General features: G+C 36.2%; 1 protein-coding gene across 1 annotated transcript; it reads right to left on the bottom strand.

The window, feature by feature from the left end:
• Positions 1-519: 519 nt before the first annotated feature.
• Positions 520-1,008, bottom strand: LOC128193872 (secreted RxLR effector protein 161-like). Its single transcript, XM_052868061.1, has one exon. It carries the CDS (start codon positions 1,006-1,008, stop codon positions 520-522), a length of 489 nt encoding a protein of 162 aa, XP_052724021.1.
• Between the last annotated feature and the right edge of the window lie 19,933 nt (positions 1,009-20,941).

The following is a 20,941-nucleotide window of genomic DNA, read 5'->3' as shown; positions in this document are numbered from 1 at the left end:
TTCTCCATCAAAAGTGGAGATACGTAGGAGCAACGCTAGTCTTTTTCAGGTTCACTTCCCAAAATCCAAAATCATTTCAAAACGAATTTTCAAACGATTTCCAAACAAATTTCTCAAACAGCTCTAAAGAAATACGTAACCCTGATTTCTCATTCTGAACGAGAATACGTAGGAGCAAGGTCAATCTTTGTCGGGCCCAAAAAACTGAAAAATATATTTTGTTTCTTTAGAGTTTTATTTTAGGAGATAGTTAAACATTTTGAAAACCACATCATATTTGTGTATTTAGTTAAAGGTATTGCCTTAGGGTAGGCGTTGTAGGGTGCTAATACCTTCCCTACGCGTAACCGACTCCCGAACCCAGAATCTGGTTCTTCCTAGACAATGCCTTAAGTGCTCTATAGAAATTTGTCTACTCTGCACTCTTTCTTTAACAACCAGGAACTTGATGTCAATGTGCTTTGACTTGCTCAAGCTCCTATTGTTGTTAGAATACATTACAGCTGATTTGTTGTCACATTAAAACTCGAGTGGTCTTTCAAGTCCTTCCATAATGAGCAGCCCTGTGACAAAGTTTCTCAGCCATATACCTTGATTTGATGCCTCATAGCATGCTACAAATTTCGCAGCCATGGTGGATGAAGCCGTAAGGGTTTGTTTAGCACTACGCCAAGAAATCGCGCCACTGACCAACATGAAAATGTAACCCGAAGTGGATCTCAAACTATCTTGGCATCCTGCAAAATCTGAGTCAAAATATCTAGTGATCTCTAACCGGTCTGATCTCCTGTACGTGAGCATATAATCCTTTGTTCTCTGTAAATACCTCATAACTCTTTTTGCTACTTTCCAATTATTCATTCCTAGATTGCTTAAATATCTGCCTAAAACCCCAACTATGTAGGCTATATCTGGACGCGTACATATTTGGGCATACATCAAACTCCCTACTACTAAAGCATAAGGAATCTTTTGCATTTCCTGAATTCTGGATTTCCTTTTGGACATTGATTAAGACTGAACTTGTCTCCCTTAGCGACTAGAGTATCTCCTGCTTTACAATCCTGCATACCAAACCTTTAAAGCACATTATCGACATAATTCCTCTGTGATAATCCTAGAATACCGCGAGATCGATCTCGATGTATCTGAATTCCTAATACAAAGGAAGCATCACCAAGATCTTTCATTTCAAAATTTCTAGATAGAAATCTCTTGGTTTCGTGCAACATGTCTATATTGTTGGTAGCAAGTAGTATGTCATCAACATACAAGACCAGGAAGATATATCTGCTCCCACTGAACTTGTGATACACACAATCATCAACCACATTTATTTCAAAACCAAATGAGATAATAACTTGATGAAATTTGTGGTACCATTAACGAGATGTCTGTTTTAGCCCATAAATGGATTTTTTCAATTTGCATACCATATTCTTTGGATCTTTTAACACAAAGTTTTCTGGTTGCACCATATAAATCGTCTCATCAATGTTGCATTGAGAAACGCTGTCTTGACATCCATTTGATGAAGCTCTAAATCATAATGTGCAACAAGAGCCATGATTGTTCTAAAAGAGTCTTTCGACAAAACTGGAGAGAAAGTCTCTTTAAAATCAATCCCTTCTTTTTGAGTATAGCCCTTTGCCACAAGACTAGCCTTATACCTCTCCACATTACCTTTAGAATCCCTTTTGGTTTTAAATATCCATTTACAAGCTATGGGTTTCACACCTCTGGCAATGGGACAAGTTCCCAAACTTTATTGTCTTGCATGGACTTATAATCCTCATTCATAGGTTCAATTCATTTTTCTGAATTAGGATCTTGCATAGCTTGATGGACGATGACATAGTCATCTTCCATATTATTTTCCTTATTTTCTTGGAGAAATACTACATAACCATCTGGGATGGCACTTCTCCTTTCTCTCATGGATCTCTGCAATGATATTGACTCATGAAGCATTTGTTCTTGAGGGTCTTGAGTTTGTTCTTGTAGAGGCTGAGAACTTAGGTTCATCAGAATTAAGGAGATGAGAGTTGTTCAGAAGTAGCAACACGAGCAAAATTCAACTTCAGGACAAGAGAAGAAAGAAGGGAAGAAGACGTTCATCCCTGGCGAGCGCCCAAAAGGCCAAAAGTACAAAGATGGTCCAAAAGGGCCCAAATTTGAGAGATATACCCCACTGAACACACCAAGGGCTAGAATTTTGGAAGAAGCCCTGAGTGTTGATCTTCTCCCACCTTTGAGGCCTTCTCGGTCCTCGAGGAAGGCCAATGGAACTAAGCATTGTATACCTATCATCTGAATGTAGGACATACCACTGAAGATTGCACGATGTTGAGAGATAAGGTGGAGGAACTGATTCGGACAGGACATCTAAGGAAGTTTGTGAAGGACGAACGGAGGGAGAGAAGTCCACCCAGGAGGGCTAGGACTGAACGAAATGATCGAAGAGATGATAAACGCTCAGATCGTAAGCGAAGTAGAAGTCGTAGTCATGACTGATCACTACGCGGCGTAATAAATACTATTTCTGGAGGATTTGCTGGAGGGTCATCAACGTCAGCAAGGAAGAGAAACCTGAGGGAGTTAAAAAGTGTTCACCGGGTATATGTGAGGAACCGCTCAATGTCGCCGATCACATTCACTGATGAAGATATTCATGCCCCTGATCCCGATCAAGATGATTTGATGGTAATAACAGTTATTATCGCTCGGTACAGCGTGGGGAAGGTTTTGATAGATCAGGGAAGCTCGGTTAATATCCTATACTAGAAGACATTTCAACAAATGGATTTGTCGGAGGATCTGATAGCGCCATGTAACAAGCAAATCGTAGGATTTTCTGGAGAAAGGGTGGATACAAGAGGATACGTGGATCTAAGAACTTGCCTAGGGACCGAGCGAAATGAAAAGGAGTTGAGGACCAGGTTTTTGTTGGTAGATCAAACACATCCTACAATGTATTGTTAGGCAGACCTTGCCTAAATGCATTCGGGGCAGGTGTTTCCATGCCCCACCTCACACTTAAGTTTCCTTCGAATAGAGGAACTATTTGTACCGTTCGGGCGGATCAGAGGATAGCCAGAGAATGTTATGTAGCAGAACTGAAAGTTCAAAAATCCTCCTCTAGACAAAGGATTAGACGATCGGAGGTAGCCATGGCGGACTTAGATCCAAGAACTAATACCGATGACCGGATGGTACCAATGGGAGAAACAAGACCTTTCAGCCTTGGGCGTAAGGAGGACCAAATTACTTCCATTAGAAGTGAGTTGGAGGAGGAACAAGCCAGATCAATAGGAACCGAGTTGAAGAAAAACAGGGATTTGTTTGCTTGGACTGCTGCTGATATGCTAGGAATCCACCCAAAAATTATGTCACATAAGCTGGCATTATTCAAAGAAGCCCGCTCAGTGGATCAGCAGAAGAGGAGGTTGGGGGAAGAGAAGAGACTCACGGCGGAGAACGAAGTCAAAAAACTATTGGAAGCAAATTTCATTCGTGAAGTTAAATACACAACTTGGTTGGCAAATGTTGTGATGGTGAAAAAGTCGAACGGCCAATGGAGAATGTGCACGGACTTCACAAACTTGAACAAGGCTTGTCCTAAGGACTCTTATCCCCTACCAAGTATTGATTGTTGGAACAATCGGTACCGTTATAGAATTTTGCACAGCGGAATAACTTATAAAGCGGAAAGCGTGTTCAGTCAAACTCTTAATAAGATGGTCAGTTTTAGAAATTTAATTTTCTTAGAGACAAATTTCCAAACCGTTGATGTACATACAATAAAATAAGTATAGGGAATAAGAAGAACAACACAGAATTTTTATCCTGGTTCGAATCAAAAGATTCTACGTCCAGTCGTTAATCACTATAAATAGTGATTAACCTTTTTCACTAAAAATTGTTTAACAGATTACAAGATAATGAACAATAAAAATGAATAGAACTACTCTACCAACTTGAAGAGAACCACTTCAGCAATCGACCAACGATTCACAAGCTTCTCCTTTCACAAGACCAGGCAGAGCACCTTGCTAACTTGAAGAGAGTCTGCTCCGACTATCGACACACGATACGCGAGCCTCTCCTTTCACAAGACCAAGCAAGGGAACAATGAACAAAAAGCTTTCTGAGAACGTTCCTCTAACACACAGTGTTCTAAGCTTTCTCAGTTCAAAAACAACGTTAACGTTCTAATTTCTCCAAAACAAAATATATAGCCAAGTACACTGAATGCCAAAGGTCAGCTCCCAACTGTCATGAATAATCGATTATTGTAAGTGATAATCGATTATTCAAGTCCGTTATAGGTTTTCAAAAATGTGATAATTGATTATATGAAGTGATAATCGATTATTCAAGTATGACTTGTGATAATCGATTATTGCTTCATCATAATCGATTATTGTAGTTAAAAATGTAAGTTTACAAGGTTTACAAGAATTTCCTACTACATTTAATTTCTACAAATTGCTTTTAACTAATTCTAATATCTTCTGCAACTAAAACTTCTTGTAACATCATCAAAACAAATTTCTTCAAGATTTACCAATACTCCTTATTGGTAACAATCTCCCCCTTTTTGATGATGATCAAAAATTCAATTTTAAAAGCAAATTTGGCTTACCTGCAAAACATACAAGCTAACAAACAACAACAAGGTTAGCAATACCTGTAATAATTTATACTTCTCCCCCTTTTTGATCAGAAGCAAAAAGATCAGATGTTAAAGGCTCCCCCTAAATATGATCTCCCCCTTAATTAATCAAAGGATGCATATAATCAAGAGATCATTTTATTTATGAAAATAAAGATTACATTGGAAGAAGACACATAACAGACTAAATTATAACATAGATGAAATGGCAAGTAAACAACAAAACAGTCTTACAGAGAACCTATATCTAAAACTCAGGACTAGGAGATCTCTCGGGAGGTTGAATGTTGAGATGATGCTCGATGTTAGAAAGGCGAACATCAAGATCAAGAAATTGATCAACCATGTACTCTTCAACAGATCGTTGCCAATCATAAATCTCCTCAAAGTGAGTCTTTTGTGCAAGACTCATATCCTCCAATTGTTTAGATAACCTTGCAAAATGTTCTTCCATAGAAGTTGAGGAAGAAGAGGGTATGTTGGATGGTCCAGCATCAAATGGAGCAGCAGCACTTACTGGGTCAGCCATATGAGTGTCCATGTCATCATCTTCATCGACATCAGGATGATCATCATCTTTGTGAATAAGGACTCTGCCTCTAGTAATGAATCCCATCTGACGAAAGGTAGTATCACCAATTTCCGAGCCAACAACTTGAGTGGCTTGGACAAGTTCTCCTTCAACATTGACACCTTTGTACTCCAAGATTCTAGAAATAAGAAGAGCATAAGGAAGGTGATAGGAAGGGGATTTCTTAGCTTTTACCATAGTGTCAGCAATGAGAGCAGGCCAATCGATGTGTATGTGATTTAGGATCCCATACAGAAGAAGTAGATCCTGTTCAGAGCATTGAGCATGATTGGTTGCTCTAGGACATAGGATCCAGACAAGTAAGTAGTGAATCATCCTTTCTTCAACCTTGAAACCTCCAACAAGCAATTGCCTTCGATTAGTCTGTTGTTCAGGGTGACGTAGGAAGGATTGGAAGGTCAATAATCGATCGAAATCTTGGAGTCCGAGATGAACTTTGACAGCATCATCCCAGATGGGTAGTTGGGCAACGTTGGTCCACACATCATCATCTAAAATTATGCGGACACCCTTGACTTTAGTGGAAATAATCCCATCTCGATAGCTCATGTTGAAATAGAACACTCTGATAAGATCGGGATAAATGCAACCTTTTTGCTCCACCAGATTTGAGAGTCCTTGATCATTAAAAAACTCTGGAAATTGAAATCCATAGAAACGGAAAAAATCAAGGCGAATATACTTTACTGCCATGATTCTTCTCTCTTGCCAGGAAGAAACATAGTCCGCATGTCTTTCTTGATCTGAAATCCATCCATCAATCGTTGCCGGACGTGGTTGAGAGGAAGAAGATGCTCCAACAGCTCTGCGGCGATGTCTCCTTGAATCTGCCATGGAGAAAGGTTGAGGGAGTGATGTTTGAGAGATTGAGTAAAATTGGAGAGATTTGAAGCTCAAGATTTTGATTTCAGCAGTTTCTAGGAGCAAAGAGATGGCCAATAATCGATTATAGGGGCCTATTTATAAGAAGAAGGGAAAAACTAGCCGTTTATAGCCGTTTGGAGCCGTTATGGGAGGCTCCAACGGCTTTATTTTCGAAAATGTTTGCGTGATAATCGATTATCGTAAGTGATAATCGATTATCTGCTCGTTGGTCACTTTCCAGAAATTGTGCGATAATCGATTATGTATGAAGATAATCGATTATTTGCTCATGATTTTCCAGGGATGAGTTTGAAGATTCATAATCGATTATGGGGTAAGATAATCGATTATCTTAGTGTAGAGGATGTATCCCAGGTTTGTAATAATCGATTATGACCTGATGATAATCGATTATTAACACTCATCTTATGAAAATTTGCAAAGAACCATAAATGTGGAGTCTAAGACATGTCTAATACCCCTAACTCTCTTCTAAGCTCATAGAATCTATCTTTAGGCAGGGCTTTAGTAAAGATATCAGCTAATTGATGTATCGTGTCAATGTATTCAATTTGGCAATCTCCCTTTTGAATGTGATCTCTCAAGAAATGATGTCTAATTTCAATGTGCTTAGTTCTTGAGTGCATTATGGGGTTCTTAGTTAGGTTGATAGCACTAGTATTATCACATTTCAAAGGAATGTGATCAAGGAAGATATCTGTTAGCAAAATGATGAAGATGAAGTTTTGATGATGTCCAAATCAAGTCAAGACCAATCAAGAATCAAAATGATTTGAAGATTTGTATTGTGATGGAAAGCTTTTGTAATACTCTTAGAAATATGTATAGGACTTAGATTAGAAAAAGAAAAGTGTTTTGTAAAAAATACTGTAGCAAATTACTGTAGCTAATCGATTAACAGAGGCTGTTAATCGATTGTTCCAGAGAAAAATGGAAAAATTCAGCAGTGCAGTGTTAATCGATTAACAGAGGGTGTTAATCGATTAACACAGGGACCGTTTGAAAAACTAGCCGTTTTTATAGCCGTTGGACTATCCGTTGGGGTGTTAATCGATTAACCACTGTAGCTAATCGATTAACATAGTGTGAAAGGCTGAAAACGAAAAATGGAAGAGCCTTTGGATGAGTCTATAAATAGACTCTCATTTCCTCTCAAGTTGTGAATCTAGAGACACAGAAACTCTTCCCTTGTGCTTAAATACTCAGAAATTCTTGAGACTTGTGTGTTCTTGTTCGGCTTGTGAAACTCTTGTCTGTGGAGCTGGTGAAGTGCTGCTACGGTGACAGAGGAAATAGCCGGTTCATCCTTGGTGTGTCTGAGGAGGTGTTCGGAAGAGAATCATCCTTCGTGAAGCATTCGGAGGAGGTGTTCATCCTTTGTGAAGACTCAAAGGAGGTGTAGTTTCATCTCTTGTGGTATCAAGAGAGGTGTTTTCTAAACTCTTACAAATTGTATCTTTGTGATTGTAGTTTGTAATTGTTTTGTGATAGTGAAACTGTTTATCTTGTTTTGAGATAAGCGACTGGACGTAGGATTGGTAAGATCCGAACCAGGATAAAATCATCTGTGCAAATTTCTCTCAACCTTACTCTATTTAACTGTTATTATTAATTTCTAAGTAAGTTTAATTGAGTAGAAATTAAAAGGCACACGTTAGTATTAGAAACCCCTCTTGGTTTGTTGTTCCACGCTAACCCATCCGCTGCAGCCGCCTCTGACAATATCAAAATCCTCCAGTTGCTGTTTCATCCATAAGATTTGGGCACAACAATTGCCAGCAGCAATGTATTCAGCTTCAGTAGTAGATAAAGCTACACAAGCTTGTTTCTTTGAATGCCAAGACACTAAAGAACAACCCAGAAAATGACAAGTGCCACTAGTACTTTTCCTATCAATTTTACAGCCACCATAGTCTGCATCAGAATAACCTATTAAACTAAGTGAAGCATCAGATGGATACCAGAGTCCAAAAGAAGTGGTTCCTTTAAGGTATTTCAAAATCCTTTTGACAGCAATTAGATGAGATTCTTTAGGATTAGCTTGGTACCTAGCACACACACATACACTTTGCATAATGTCTGGTCTACTAGCAGTTAGATACAGTAAGGATCCTATCATTCCTCTAAACATGGTTTCATTTACCCCTTCACCAGATTCATCCTTATCTAAATAGCAAGACGTTGCCATAGGTGTGTTGGCTTATCTACAAGTATCCATACCAAACTTCTTAAGTACTTCTCTACAATATTTAGTTTGAGAGACAAAAGTCCCCCCATCTATTTGCTTTATTTGCAGCCCTAAGAAGAAGGTAAGCTCACCCATCATAGACATCTCAAATTCACCTTGCATGATTTGTGCAAATCCCTCACATAATGAATTATTTGTAGACCCAAAAATAATGTCATCTACGTATACTTGAACAATCAAGATATGTTTTCCTACTTTCTTAATAAATAGGGTGGAATCAACCTTTCCTCTAGAGAAATCATTTTCAATCAAGAAGGTACTAAGTCTTTCATACCAAGATCTAGGTGCCTGTTTAAGACCATACAAGGCCTTTTTTAACTTATAAACAGGATTAGGATATTTAAAATCCTCAAAACCAGGAGGTTGACTAACATATACCTCTTCTTTAATAAAACCATTCAAAAATGCGCTTTTCACATCCATTTGGTACAATTTAAACTTCATCAAAGAGGCATAAGCAAGTAATAATCTAATTGCTTCTAACCTGGCTACTGGAGCGTAAGTTTCATCATAGTCGATACCTTCCTCTTGACAGTAGCCCTTTGCAACTAACCTGGCTTTGTTCTTTGTGATGTTTCCATCTTCATCAAGCTTGTTTCTAAACACCCACTTTGTTCCAATGACTTGAAAATCATCTTGTCTAGGAATGAGTTGCCAAACATCATTCCTTTCAAATTGATTAAGTTCTTCTTGCATAGCAACACACCATTTATCATCTTGAAGAGCTTCCTTTATGTTCTTAGGTTCTACCTGAGACACAAAAGCTACTGTTAAGCAGAAATTATTAAGATTGTGTCTAGGAGTTACCCCTTTTAATATATCTCCGATGATGTTGTCCAGAGAAAGTCCTCTTGGTTGTTGATAGCTTTTAGGATCAACTACTGGATGTTCATTTTGAGTTTCTGGTGGATAGTTTTCATTTAGATACATCTCTTCAAGAGCTTCCCTCAAATAATCCTCATCACCTGCAATTGATTTATTTGACTCAAGAGGGTTCACCTCAAGGTCCACAATTTCATCAAAGACAACATGCATTGATTCTTCAATTGTCAAGGTTCTTCTATTAAACACCCTATATGCTTTGCTAGTTAAAGAATATCCTAAGAAGATTGCCTCATCAGATTTAGCATCAAATTTGCCTAAATTATCTTTACCATTATTCAAAACAAAACATTTACATCCAAAGATTTTCAAGTGAGATACATTTGGTTTTCTACCGTTAAACAGTTCATAGGGAGTTAGCTTAAGAATAGGCCTAATTAGCATTCTGTTCAACACGTAACAAGCAGTACTAACTGCATCAGCCCAAAAGTATTTTGGCACATTTGATTCATTTAAAAGAGTCCTAGCTAGTTCTTCTAATGACCTATTTTTCGTTTCAACAACACCATTTTGTTGGGGAGTTCTTGGAGCGGAGAAATTATGAGCAATTCCATGTTTTTCACAAAACTTTTCAAAAGATTCATTTTCAAACTCACCACCGTGATCACTTCTCAAGGTTTTGATTTTCAATTCCTTTTCATTTTGAACACGTTTTGCAAACGATTTGAATGCTTTAAAAGCTTCATTTTTAAGGGTTAAGAAGAATGTCCAAGTAAATCTAGTGTAATCATCAACAATCACAAGAGCATAGTAGTTTCCACCAAAACTTTTAATTCTAGATGGACCAAACAAGTCCATATGCAAAAGTTCTAAAGGTTTTGATGTTGAAATAATAGTTTTAGATGAGAATGAGGATTTGGTTTGCTTTCCCTTTTGACATGCAGAGCAAAGTTTATTTTTCTCAAATTTTAAATTTGGCAAACCAATCACAAGATTTTTTGAAATCAATTTATTCAAATGTTGCATATGTATATGTGCAGCTCTTTTATGCCATAGCCAAGGGTTTTCCTCTTTAGCAACTAAACATGTTATATTATGACTAGATGCATTTTCAATATCAATCAAGTAAATGTTATTATGCCTAACACCTTGCAAAGCAATTTCAGTAGAATCTTTAAAATATACGTTGCATCTATCACGTTCAAAAGTTACCTTGAGACCCTTGTCACATAATTGACTTATGCTTAGGAGATTGTGTTTGAGACCTTCAACACATAATACGTCCTTTATAGTCAATGTGTTTCCTCCTCCAATGTCTCCATTTCCAATGATTCTACCTTTGTTGTTATCTCCATAAGTCACAAAGCCTTGCTTCTTCTTCTCAAAAGAAATAAACTTTTTCTTGTCACCGGTCATGTGTCTTGAACAACCACTGTCAAGATACCACAGTGACTTCTTTGACTTAATAAGTTCCTACAAAACAAATTTGAGCAAGACTTTAGGTCCCCAATCTTATTATGGGTCCTTGGGGTTAGTTTATGCAAACATACATCATTTTACAGTTTTAACCCATGCATATTTACCATTTGGAACACCAAAATGTTTGATGCTGCATTTGTTTGAGGTGTGACCAAGTTTCATGCAGTAAAAACAACAAGCCTCATACACTTTATTTTTCACAAAAGTTCCTTTTTCTACCCAAATTCTACGAGTTCTTATCACTTTAGATTTTTTGTGTAGATGCGTGTTTCCACTTCTTGCATTGCTTTTCTCAAGGTTTGTTTTGGCATATGACTTAGACTTAGTTGCCTTTGCAAGTAAATTCTCAAGAATATCTATATCAAACAGATGACTTTTACATGATAGACATTCAATAGGTTGTACAATAGTATCAGATTCAGATAATTTAGTTTCCAAATTACTAACTTTGTTTCTTAAAACAACTTCGTCATCTAGTACTTTTTCATACCTCAATTTCAATTCATTATGCTCTTTCTTTAGCTTGTTATGAGCAACATCAAGTTTTTCAGATTCATTTAACAAATCAAGAAATGTCTTTTGTAAGTCAAACTCATTACTTGACTCTAAGCTAGAATCACTTACTTGGCTTCCTGCATCTTCTAGGTCTGCCATTAAGCACAAATTTGCTTCTTCATCTGAAACGCTTGAGCTTGAAGAACTAGAAGCATTCTCTTCCCAAGCTATGTAAGCTTTCTTCTTCTTTGGAAACTTTCTTTCTTTCTTTTCTTCACTTTTCTTATTTTTAGGACAGTCAGTCTTCACATGACCTCTTTCTCCACATCCATAACATTTAATGCTTGAAGAAGATCCATGATTTTCTTTCCTTTCTTCACGGTATTTGTCTTTTCCCTTGGCTTTCATAAATTTTGCAAACTTCTTAATCATAAGACTCATGTTTTCTTCATCATCATCGGAGTCATCATCTTCAATCCTTTTAGAGTTCTTTCCTTTGGAGATCTCGGACTTGAAGGCTAGTGTCTTTCTTTTGCCTTGATCTTCTTCAGCCGTCAATCTTCTCAACTCAAGTTCATGCTCACGGAGTTTCCCAAACAAGATTGGCATAGACATTTGAGTAAGATTTTGAGACTCAGAGATGGCAGTCACCTTTGGTTGCCAAGACCTGTCCAATGATTTCAAAATTTTTACATTTAATTCATCAGTATCAAAAGTCTTACCCAACCCTGTCAAGTGATTCACTATGTGAATGAACCGCTTTTGGACATCAGAAATTGTTTCTCCAGGTTGCATTCTGAACATCTCATACTCCTGAATGAGAGTGTTCTTCCTTGCACGTTTCACGTCCTCTGTTCCTTCATGTGTGACTCTGAGAACCTCCCACATTTCTTGTGCTGTCTTACAAACTGAAATTCTATAAAACTCATCAAGTACAACAGCAGATGAAATAATGTTGCGAGCCTTAATATCAAATTGAGCTCTTCTATTTTCCTCTGGAGTCCAGTTAAAGTATGGTTTTTCTACTTCTACACCATCAATAGTTCTTTTTGGAATATAGGGACCATTTAGTAGAGCTTCCCAGATGCCTCTGTCAACAGACCCCATAAAAATTTCCATTCTGACTTTCCAGAATGCATAGTTATCACCAGTAAAGAGTGGTGGTCTGTTGATTGAAGCACCCTCGGCATATACTTGAGTTTGATGACCGGCCATTTTCGAAAAAAAATTTGAAAAAATATCAAAGCAAGCTCTGATACCAATTGTTGGAACAATCAGTACCGTTATAGAATTTTGCACAGCGGAATAACTTATAAAGCGGAAAGCGTGTTCAGTCAAACTCTTAATAAGATGGTCAGTTTTAGAAATTTAATTTTCTTAGAGACAAATTTCCAAACCGTTGATGTACGTACAATAAAATAAGTATAGGGAATAAGAAGAACAACACAGAATTTTTATCCTGGTTCGAATCAAAAGATTCTACGTCCAGTCGTTAATCACTATAAATAGTGATTAACCTTTTTCACTAAAAATTGTTTAACAGATTACAAGATAATGAACAATAAAAATGAATAGAACTACTCTACCAACTTGAAGAGAACCACTTCAGCAATTGACCAACGATTCACAAGCTTCTCCTTTCACAAGACCAGGCAGAGCACCTTGCTAACTTGAAGAGAGTCTGCTCCGACTATCGACACACGATACGCGAGCCTCTCCTTTCACAAGACCAAGCAAGGGAACAATGAACAAAAAGCTTTCTGAGAACGTTCCTCTGACACACAGTGTTCTAAGCTTTCTCAGTTCAAAAACAACGTTAACGTTCTAATTTCTCCAAAACAAAATATATAGCCAAGTACACTGAATGCCAAAAGTCAGCTCCCAACTGTCATGAATAATCGATTATTGTAAGTGATAATCGATTATTCAAGTCCGTTATAGGTTTTCAAAAATGTGATAATCGATTATATGAAGTGATAATCGATTATTCAAGTATGACTTGTGATAATCGATTATTGCTTCATCATAATCGATTATTGTAGTTAAAAATGTAAGTTTACAAGGTTTACAAGAATTTCCTACTACATTTAATTTCTACAAATTGCTTTTAACTAATTCTAATATCTTCTGCAACTAAAACTTCTTGTAACATCATCAAAACAAATTTCTTCAAGATTTACCAATACTCCTTATTGGTAACATTGATGCCTTAGTAGATGAGGCGTCGGGGTTCCAAGTGTTAAGCTTCTTGGATGCATACTCAGGATACAATCAAATCTCAATGTACCCCCCAGACAGTGATAAAACGACCTTCATAATGTCAGAGCGGCTGCAGCGGAATGGTTAGCGTGGGATAACAAACCAAGAGGGGGGGTGAATTGGTTCTTACTAAAATCGTGTGCCTTAAAAATTTCTACTCAATTAAACTTACTTAGCAAATAATAAAGACTATAAAATAGAGTAAGGTTGAGAGAAATTTGCACAGTTGATTTTATCCTGGTTCGGATCTTACCAATCCTACGTCCAGTCGCTTATCTCAAAAACAAGATAAACACTTCACTAATCACAAAACTATTACAAACTACAATCACACAGATACAATTTGTAAAAGTTTAGAAAACACCTCTCTTGAAGCCACAAGAGATGAGACAACACCTCCTTTGAATCTTCACAAAGGATGAAACACTTCCTCCGAATACTTCACGAAGGATGAATTCCTCTTCCAAACACTTCCTCAGATACACCAAGGATGAACCAGCTATTCCTCTATCACCGTAGCAGTATTTCACCAACTCTACAGACAGAGTTTCCTTAGCTGAGCAAAAGCACACAAATCTCAAGAGTTTCAGAGTATATTTGCACAAGGGAAGAGTTGGAGTTAAGAGAAAATGAGAGTCTATTTATAGACTCATCCAAAGGCTCCTCCATTTTCGCTTTTAGACTTTCTGACAGTGTTAATCGATTAGCTACAGTGGTTAATCGATTAACAACCCAACGGATACTTCAACGGCTCTAAAAACGGCTAGTTTTTCAAACGTTCACCTTGTTAATCGATTAACAGCCCTTGTTAATCGATTAACGCTAATCGATTAACACCCTCTGTTAATCGATTAGCACTGCACTGCTTGGCTTCTTCATGGCGCACTGGAACAATCGATTAACAGCCCTTGTTAATCGATTAACGCTAATCGATTAGCACCTCTTGTTAATCGATTAGCACTGCACAGAATTTTGCTTATGGCTTATTTTTACATCACTTTTGAATGCATACATAAAACTACTAATTTTCCTATGTTCATACAATTATTACAAAAGATTACAAGTCTTCAAAGATCATTCTTCATGAGTCTTGTTTGTTCTTGACTTTGAATTGGACATCATCAAAACTTCATCTTTATCAATTTGCTAACAATCTCCCCCTTTTTGATGATGATCAAAACTTTCTTGATTTAAAGCTTTTGGTAATAATCTGTATTTGAAACACAACTTAAGGAAGAAATAATGGTTAGGGTACTTAGAAATAAGTTTAAGGCTTTAAATATTTCTCCCCCTTTTTGATCATTATGAAAAAGTGATGAATAAGTGCTCCCCCTAATTTGATTAGAAATTATACTCCCCCTTAATAAAAGCATGTAGGCATAGAATAAGAAAAGACAACATACATTTTATTGAATATTAAGATGCAAGCATACAAGGAAATATAAAGAGCACACACTAATAAAAGCATAGAAACATAAATTTCCTAGGGCTCATCATCGCTATCGGGTACATAGAGTTTTGCCAGTTTTTCATCAATCTCCTTAAGATGATTATCAATTGCATCATATCTAAGAGCATGATAAGCCATCATATCATCCATCCGTGATTGTTGCATAGAAGCCATATCTGCAATTTGTCTAGATATACTCTCTAGACTATATTCTTGGGGAGGATGGGATGGTCCAGCAACATTGGTTGGATGAGGCATAGGTATATCTTCATCTTCTTCAGCTGATGCATCATCTTCTGGTGCAATATCATCTTCAGCACGGACAAACATATTTCCTTGGCGTATAAATCCCATTTGATGCAAAGCTGATTCCTCAATTTCATGACTTCTTAAGACGGATAGATGTTTCTCTCCGGTGACATCAACTCCTTTATACACACATATTAAGGAAATAAGGAGGGGATATGGAAGATGACTTCTATCATACCTCTTTGCCCGGACAATAGTGTCGGAGATAAGATCCACCCAATTGATTTTGATATTTTGAGTAATGGCAGACATGATCATGAGATCAATTTCAAAGCATTGGGCTAGGTTTGAGCCTCTTGGACACAACAACCATACAATAAGATAATGAAGAACCCTTTCCTCCATTCTAAGATTTCCTACAAGAAGATATCGCCTATTTGGTAGAGGTTGTTGAGGGTTGCGCATGAAAGAACGATATGCCAAAATTTTGTTAAAATCACCAAAGTCATTTGGCACATGCATGGTATTTTCAAAGATGGGAAGATGAGCAACATTGGTCCAAATGTCATTATCCAGAATGATATCTATCCCTTTTACACGAGTGTAAATAATACCATTTTGGGATTTTAGATTGTAGTAGAATACTCTTACCAAATCTGGATAGTAATCCCCTTGTAGTTGCAGGAGATGCTGGACACCTTGCTCAATCAATTGCTGAGAAAATTGAAATTGATGTGTGGTAAACCAATTGAGATCTACAAATTTTTGACGAAGAATCTTGCGTTCTTTCCACATTTGTAGATATTCTTCATGCTTTCCATCATCGGAAATCCACCCTTGAATGTTCGGACCACGTGCAATAGGTGTGCTTTCCGATCCATAGCTTCTTCTTCTTCTTCTTCTTGATGGTTCAGCCATGAGAGCAAGAGATTTGAATTTTGAGAGAAGAAATGAAGTGATTTTGAGTTGTAGAGGGATGGGTAAAGTGAGTGGGTAAAAATGAGGGATGGTATGGGTTTAAATAGGCAAAAAAAATGACCCCCCAACGTTCAAATTCAAAAAGTTACCGTTTATAGCCGTTTATAACGGCTAGATTCTGCAGAATTTACTGCAGGTTACCGTTGTTAATCGATTAACAGGGTGTGTTAATCGATTAACGTTAATCGATTAACAGGACGTGTTAATCGATTAACAGACGCTGATTTCCGAAAATCAGCAAATTGTTCTGCTTTTCAATTTTTAACATGTTTTTAATATCCCTAGGTCTCTTCTAAGCTCATAGAATCTATCTTTAGGCAATGCTTTGGTGAAAATATCAGCTAATTGGTGTTGGGTATCAATATACTCTATTTCACAATCTCCTTTTTGCACATGATCTCTAAGAAAGTGATGCCTAATCTCAATGTGCTTGGTTCTAGAGTGCATTATGGGATTCTTTGTAAGGTTTATTGCACTTGTATTGTCACACTTAAGTGGTATATGATCTAAGTGAATGTCATAATCTTCTAATTGCTGTTTCATCCATAAGATTTGTGCACAGCAATTTCCCGCAGCAATATATTCAGCCTCAGTGGTAGATAAGGCTACACAGGCTTGTTTCTTAGAATGCCAAGAAACTAAGGAGCTACCTAGAAGATGACATGTTCCACTAGTGCTTTTTCTATCTATCTTACAACCTCCATAATCAGCATTTGAAAATCCTACAAGACTAGGTTCCGTTCCAGATGGATACCATAAACCAAAGGATGCAGTTCCCTTAAGATATTTCAATATTCTTTTAACTGCAGTAAGGTGAGATTCTCTAGGACTAGATTGATACCTAGCACACACACAAACACTTTGCATAATATCTGGTCTACTAGCAGTGAGATATAACAAAGAACCTATCATACATCTATATTTGGTTTGATTTACCTCTTTACCTGACTCATCTTTGTCAAGATAGCATGAGGTTCCCATAGGCGTAGATGCTTCCTTTGCTTTGTCCATTTCAAACTTCTTAAGAATTTCTCTACAATACTTAGTTTGAGAAATGAACGTACCTTCTTTCGTTTGCTTAATTTGAAGACCAAGGAAGAATGTTAATTCTCCCATCATAGACATTTCAAATTCACCTTGCATAGTCTTAGAAAATTCCTCACAAAGAGATTTATTAGTTGATCCAAAAATAATATCATCAACATATACTTGAATAATCAAAATATGTTTTCCGACTCTCTTAATAAACAAAGTGGAATCAACTTTTCCTCTATTAAAGTCATTTTCTAAAAGAAAATTGCTAAGTCTTTCATACCAAGATCTAGGTGCTTGTTTTAACCCATAAAGTGCTTTCTTTAATTTATAGATGTGATTTGGAAATTTAAAATCTTCAAAACCGGGTGGTTGTTCAACATACACATCTTCTTTTATAAAACCATTTAGAAATGCACTTTTAACATCCATTTGAAATAATTTAAATTTCATTATAGATGCATAAGCAAGAAGTAGGCGTATTGCCTCTAACCTGGCAACTGGAGCATATGTTTCATCATAATCTATACCTTCTTCTTGACTATATCCTTGAGCCACAAGCCTAGCTTTATTCTTGGTGATGTTTCCATCTTCATCCAGTTTGTTTCTAAATACCCATTTTGTTCCAATTACTTGATGAGTATCTTCTCTAGGAATCAATTCCCAAACTTGATTTCTTTCAAACTGGTTGAGTTCTTCTTGCATTGCTATACACCATTGCTCATCTTGAAGAGCTTCCTTAATGTTCTTAGGTTCAATCTGCGACATAAAAGCTACATTCATACAAAAATTAACTAAATTTCTTCTAGTGTTTACCCCTTTTGATATGTCGCCAATGATGTTGTCCAATGATAATCCTCTAGGTTGTTGCCATATTTTGTTTAGATCTTCATCATCTTGAGGATTATTCATTTTCTCTTCATTGGTTGTCTTTTGCAAGTCTTCATTTTCACCTGCATCTGATTCATCTGACTCAAGAGGTTTTACCTCAAGGTCCACAATTTCATCAAAGACAACATGCACAGATTCTTCTATTTCAAGTGTTTTCCGATTAAAAACTCTATAAGCTTTGCTAGTTAGAGAATATCCTAGAAAAATAGCTTCATCGGATTTGGAATCAAATTTTCCTAAATTTTGTTTTCCATTATTTAAGACAAAACATTTGCATCCAAAAATTCTTAAATGTGAAACATTTGGTTTTCTACCTTTAAAAAGTTCATAAGGAGTACATTTCAAAATAGGCCTAATAAGCATTCTATTTAATACATAACATGCAGTACTCACAGCATCAGCCCAAAATTGTTTAGGAACACTATATTCATTTAACATAGTTCTAGCAAGTTCCTCTAAGGATCTATTCTTTCTTTCTACAACTCCATTTTGTTGAGGAGTTCTAGGTGCAGAAAAATTATAAGAAATGCCATATTCTTCACAAAAAGTTTCAAAAGATTCATTTTGAAATTCACCTCCATGGTCACTTCTAATAGCCTTTATTTTCAAGTCCTTTTCATTTTGAACTAAATTTGCAAACTTTTTAAATTCTTTGAAAGCTTCACTTTTAAGAGTAAGAAAGAAAGTCCAAGTATATCTTGAATAATCATCCACAATAACTAAAGCATAATAATTTCCTCCAAAACTTTTTATCCTAGAGGGACCAAATAAATCCATGTGCAAAAGTTCTAAGGGTTTTAAACTAGAAACAACATTTTTCGAATGGAAAGATGATTTCACTTGTTTTCCCTTTTGACATGCATCACACAATTTATTTTTCACATATTTTAGTTTTGGTAGACCAATTACTAAGTCTTTAGAAATGAGTTTATTCAATTGTTGCATATGAATATGTGCATCTCTTTTATGCCATAACCATGGATTTTCTTCTTTTACTACTAAACATGAAATATTCCTATTTGATGCATTTTCCAAATCAATCAAATAAATATTGTTATGCCTAATTCCTTTCAAAGCAATTTCAGAAGAATCATCTTTATAAATAGTGCAAGAATTTTGTTCGAAGGTTACCTTGAATCCTTTATCACATAATTGACTAATGCTAATTAAGTTATGCTTTAATCCTTCCACATATAGCACGTCTTTAATCATCAAGGTATCTTCACTTCCAATATCTCCAATTCCAAGGATTTTTCCTTTGTTGTTATCACCATAGGTGACAAAGCCTCGTTCCTTTTTCCGGAAGCTTGTAAATTTCTTTTTATCTCCGGTCATGTGTTTTGAACATCCACTGTCAAGACACCACATATACTTCCTTGGTTTTGATAATTCCTACAACATAAAAAGAACAAGCTATTTAGGTACCCAACTACTTTGTATGGGTCCTTTGGGTTAGATTTAAAAAGATTAAAATCATTTTGCAACCCAAGCATATCTACCACTTGGAACACCATAATGCTTAATTTTACATTTATTAGATGTATGACCCTTTTTCATACAATAAAAGCATGATGCAACATTTGTGTTCCTAAAAGTAGTTCCTTTTTGTACCCAAGTTCTACGAGTTCTATGATTATGTTTAATTTTAGGAACATACTTATTTTTAACAACCTTATTTTCATTAGTTTTACTACATTCTCCAGTGGTTGTATTTTCAGAAAAATATTTGAATTTTATGCAAGATTCACATTCATTTTTAGCAACATATTTTTCTTTTTCATAATATAAAACCTTACTTTTTAAATTTCTAATTTCTTCCGCTTGATATAAAAATTTATTTTTCAAACTTCTGTTTTCTTCAGATAAATTTGTAAATTCAGTTTTCAAATTATCATTTATTTTAGAGAAGTTTTCAGAAGTAATTTTCAATTTTTCATTTTCTTCAAGAATATTTTCAAAATTCAATTTTAACTTTTTGAAGTCCTTTTTCAATTTCTTATGAGCTATATCTAATTTTTCAGATTCTACTAATAAAGCAGCATAAGTATCATGCAGTTCATCTTCATCCATATGACTATCATTATCAGAATAGTGTGAACTACTTACTTGGCTGACGTTATCATCATCTGCCATCAAACAGATATTTGCTTCTTCATCTGAGTCGCTTGAATCTGAAATGGTCTCATTGTCGTCTTCCCAGGCAATGTAGGCCTTCTTTTTCTTGAAGAATCTTTTCTCCTTCTTTTCTTCACCCTTCTTTTGATTTGGGCAGTCTGCTTTTAGATGCCCCTTTTCTCCACAGCCGTAACATCGGTAATTTGAGGAAGATGCTTGATTATCTTTCTTTTCGTATCTAAATCTTCCTTTACCTTTAGACTTCATGAACCTGTTTAACCTTTTGATCATGAGACTTAAATTTTCTTCTTCGTCTGAGTCTTCATCTTCTGATTTACCTTTGTTTCTTTCAACTTCCGACTTTAATGCCAAACTCTTCTTGTTGTTTTTGGCTTTTGCTTCTTCTTCATCAAGTCTTCCAAGATCAAGTTCATGCTCTCTCAACTTTCCAAATAATGCAGCCATTGTCATCGTGTTGAGATTTTGTGACTCAGAAATTGCAGTCACTTTTGGTTGCCAAGACCTGTCTAAAGATTTCAAAATTTTAATGTTAAGCTCATCAGTATCGAAAGACTTACCTAATCCAATAAGATGATTTACGATGTTGGTGAAGCGTTTCTGAACATCTACTATTGTTTCCCCTTGCTTCATCCTGAACATTTCGTATTCCTGGATTAATGTATTCTTTCTTGCTCTCTTAACATCATCTGTACCTTCGTGGGTTACTCTAAGTACTTCCCACATTTCTTGTGCAGTTTTACAAATAGAAAT

Source organism: Vigna angularis, chromosome 9 (genome assembly GCF_016808095.1).
Source record: "Vigna angularis cultivar LongXiaoDou No.4 chromosome 9, ASM1680809v1, whole genome shotgun sequence".
NCBI classification, from domain to species: domain Eukaryota; kingdom Viridiplantae; phylum Streptophyta; class Magnoliopsida; order Fabales; family Fabaceae; genus Vigna; species Vigna angularis.
This window is presented reverse-complemented; position numbering and strand designations above follow the sequence as displayed.

Excerpts from the sequence above, each read along its gene's own strand:
- LOC128193872 (XM_052868061.1), bottom strand. The coding sequence starts at position 1,008 with ATGTCCAAAAGGAAATCCAGAATTCAGGAAATGCAAAAGATTCCTTAT.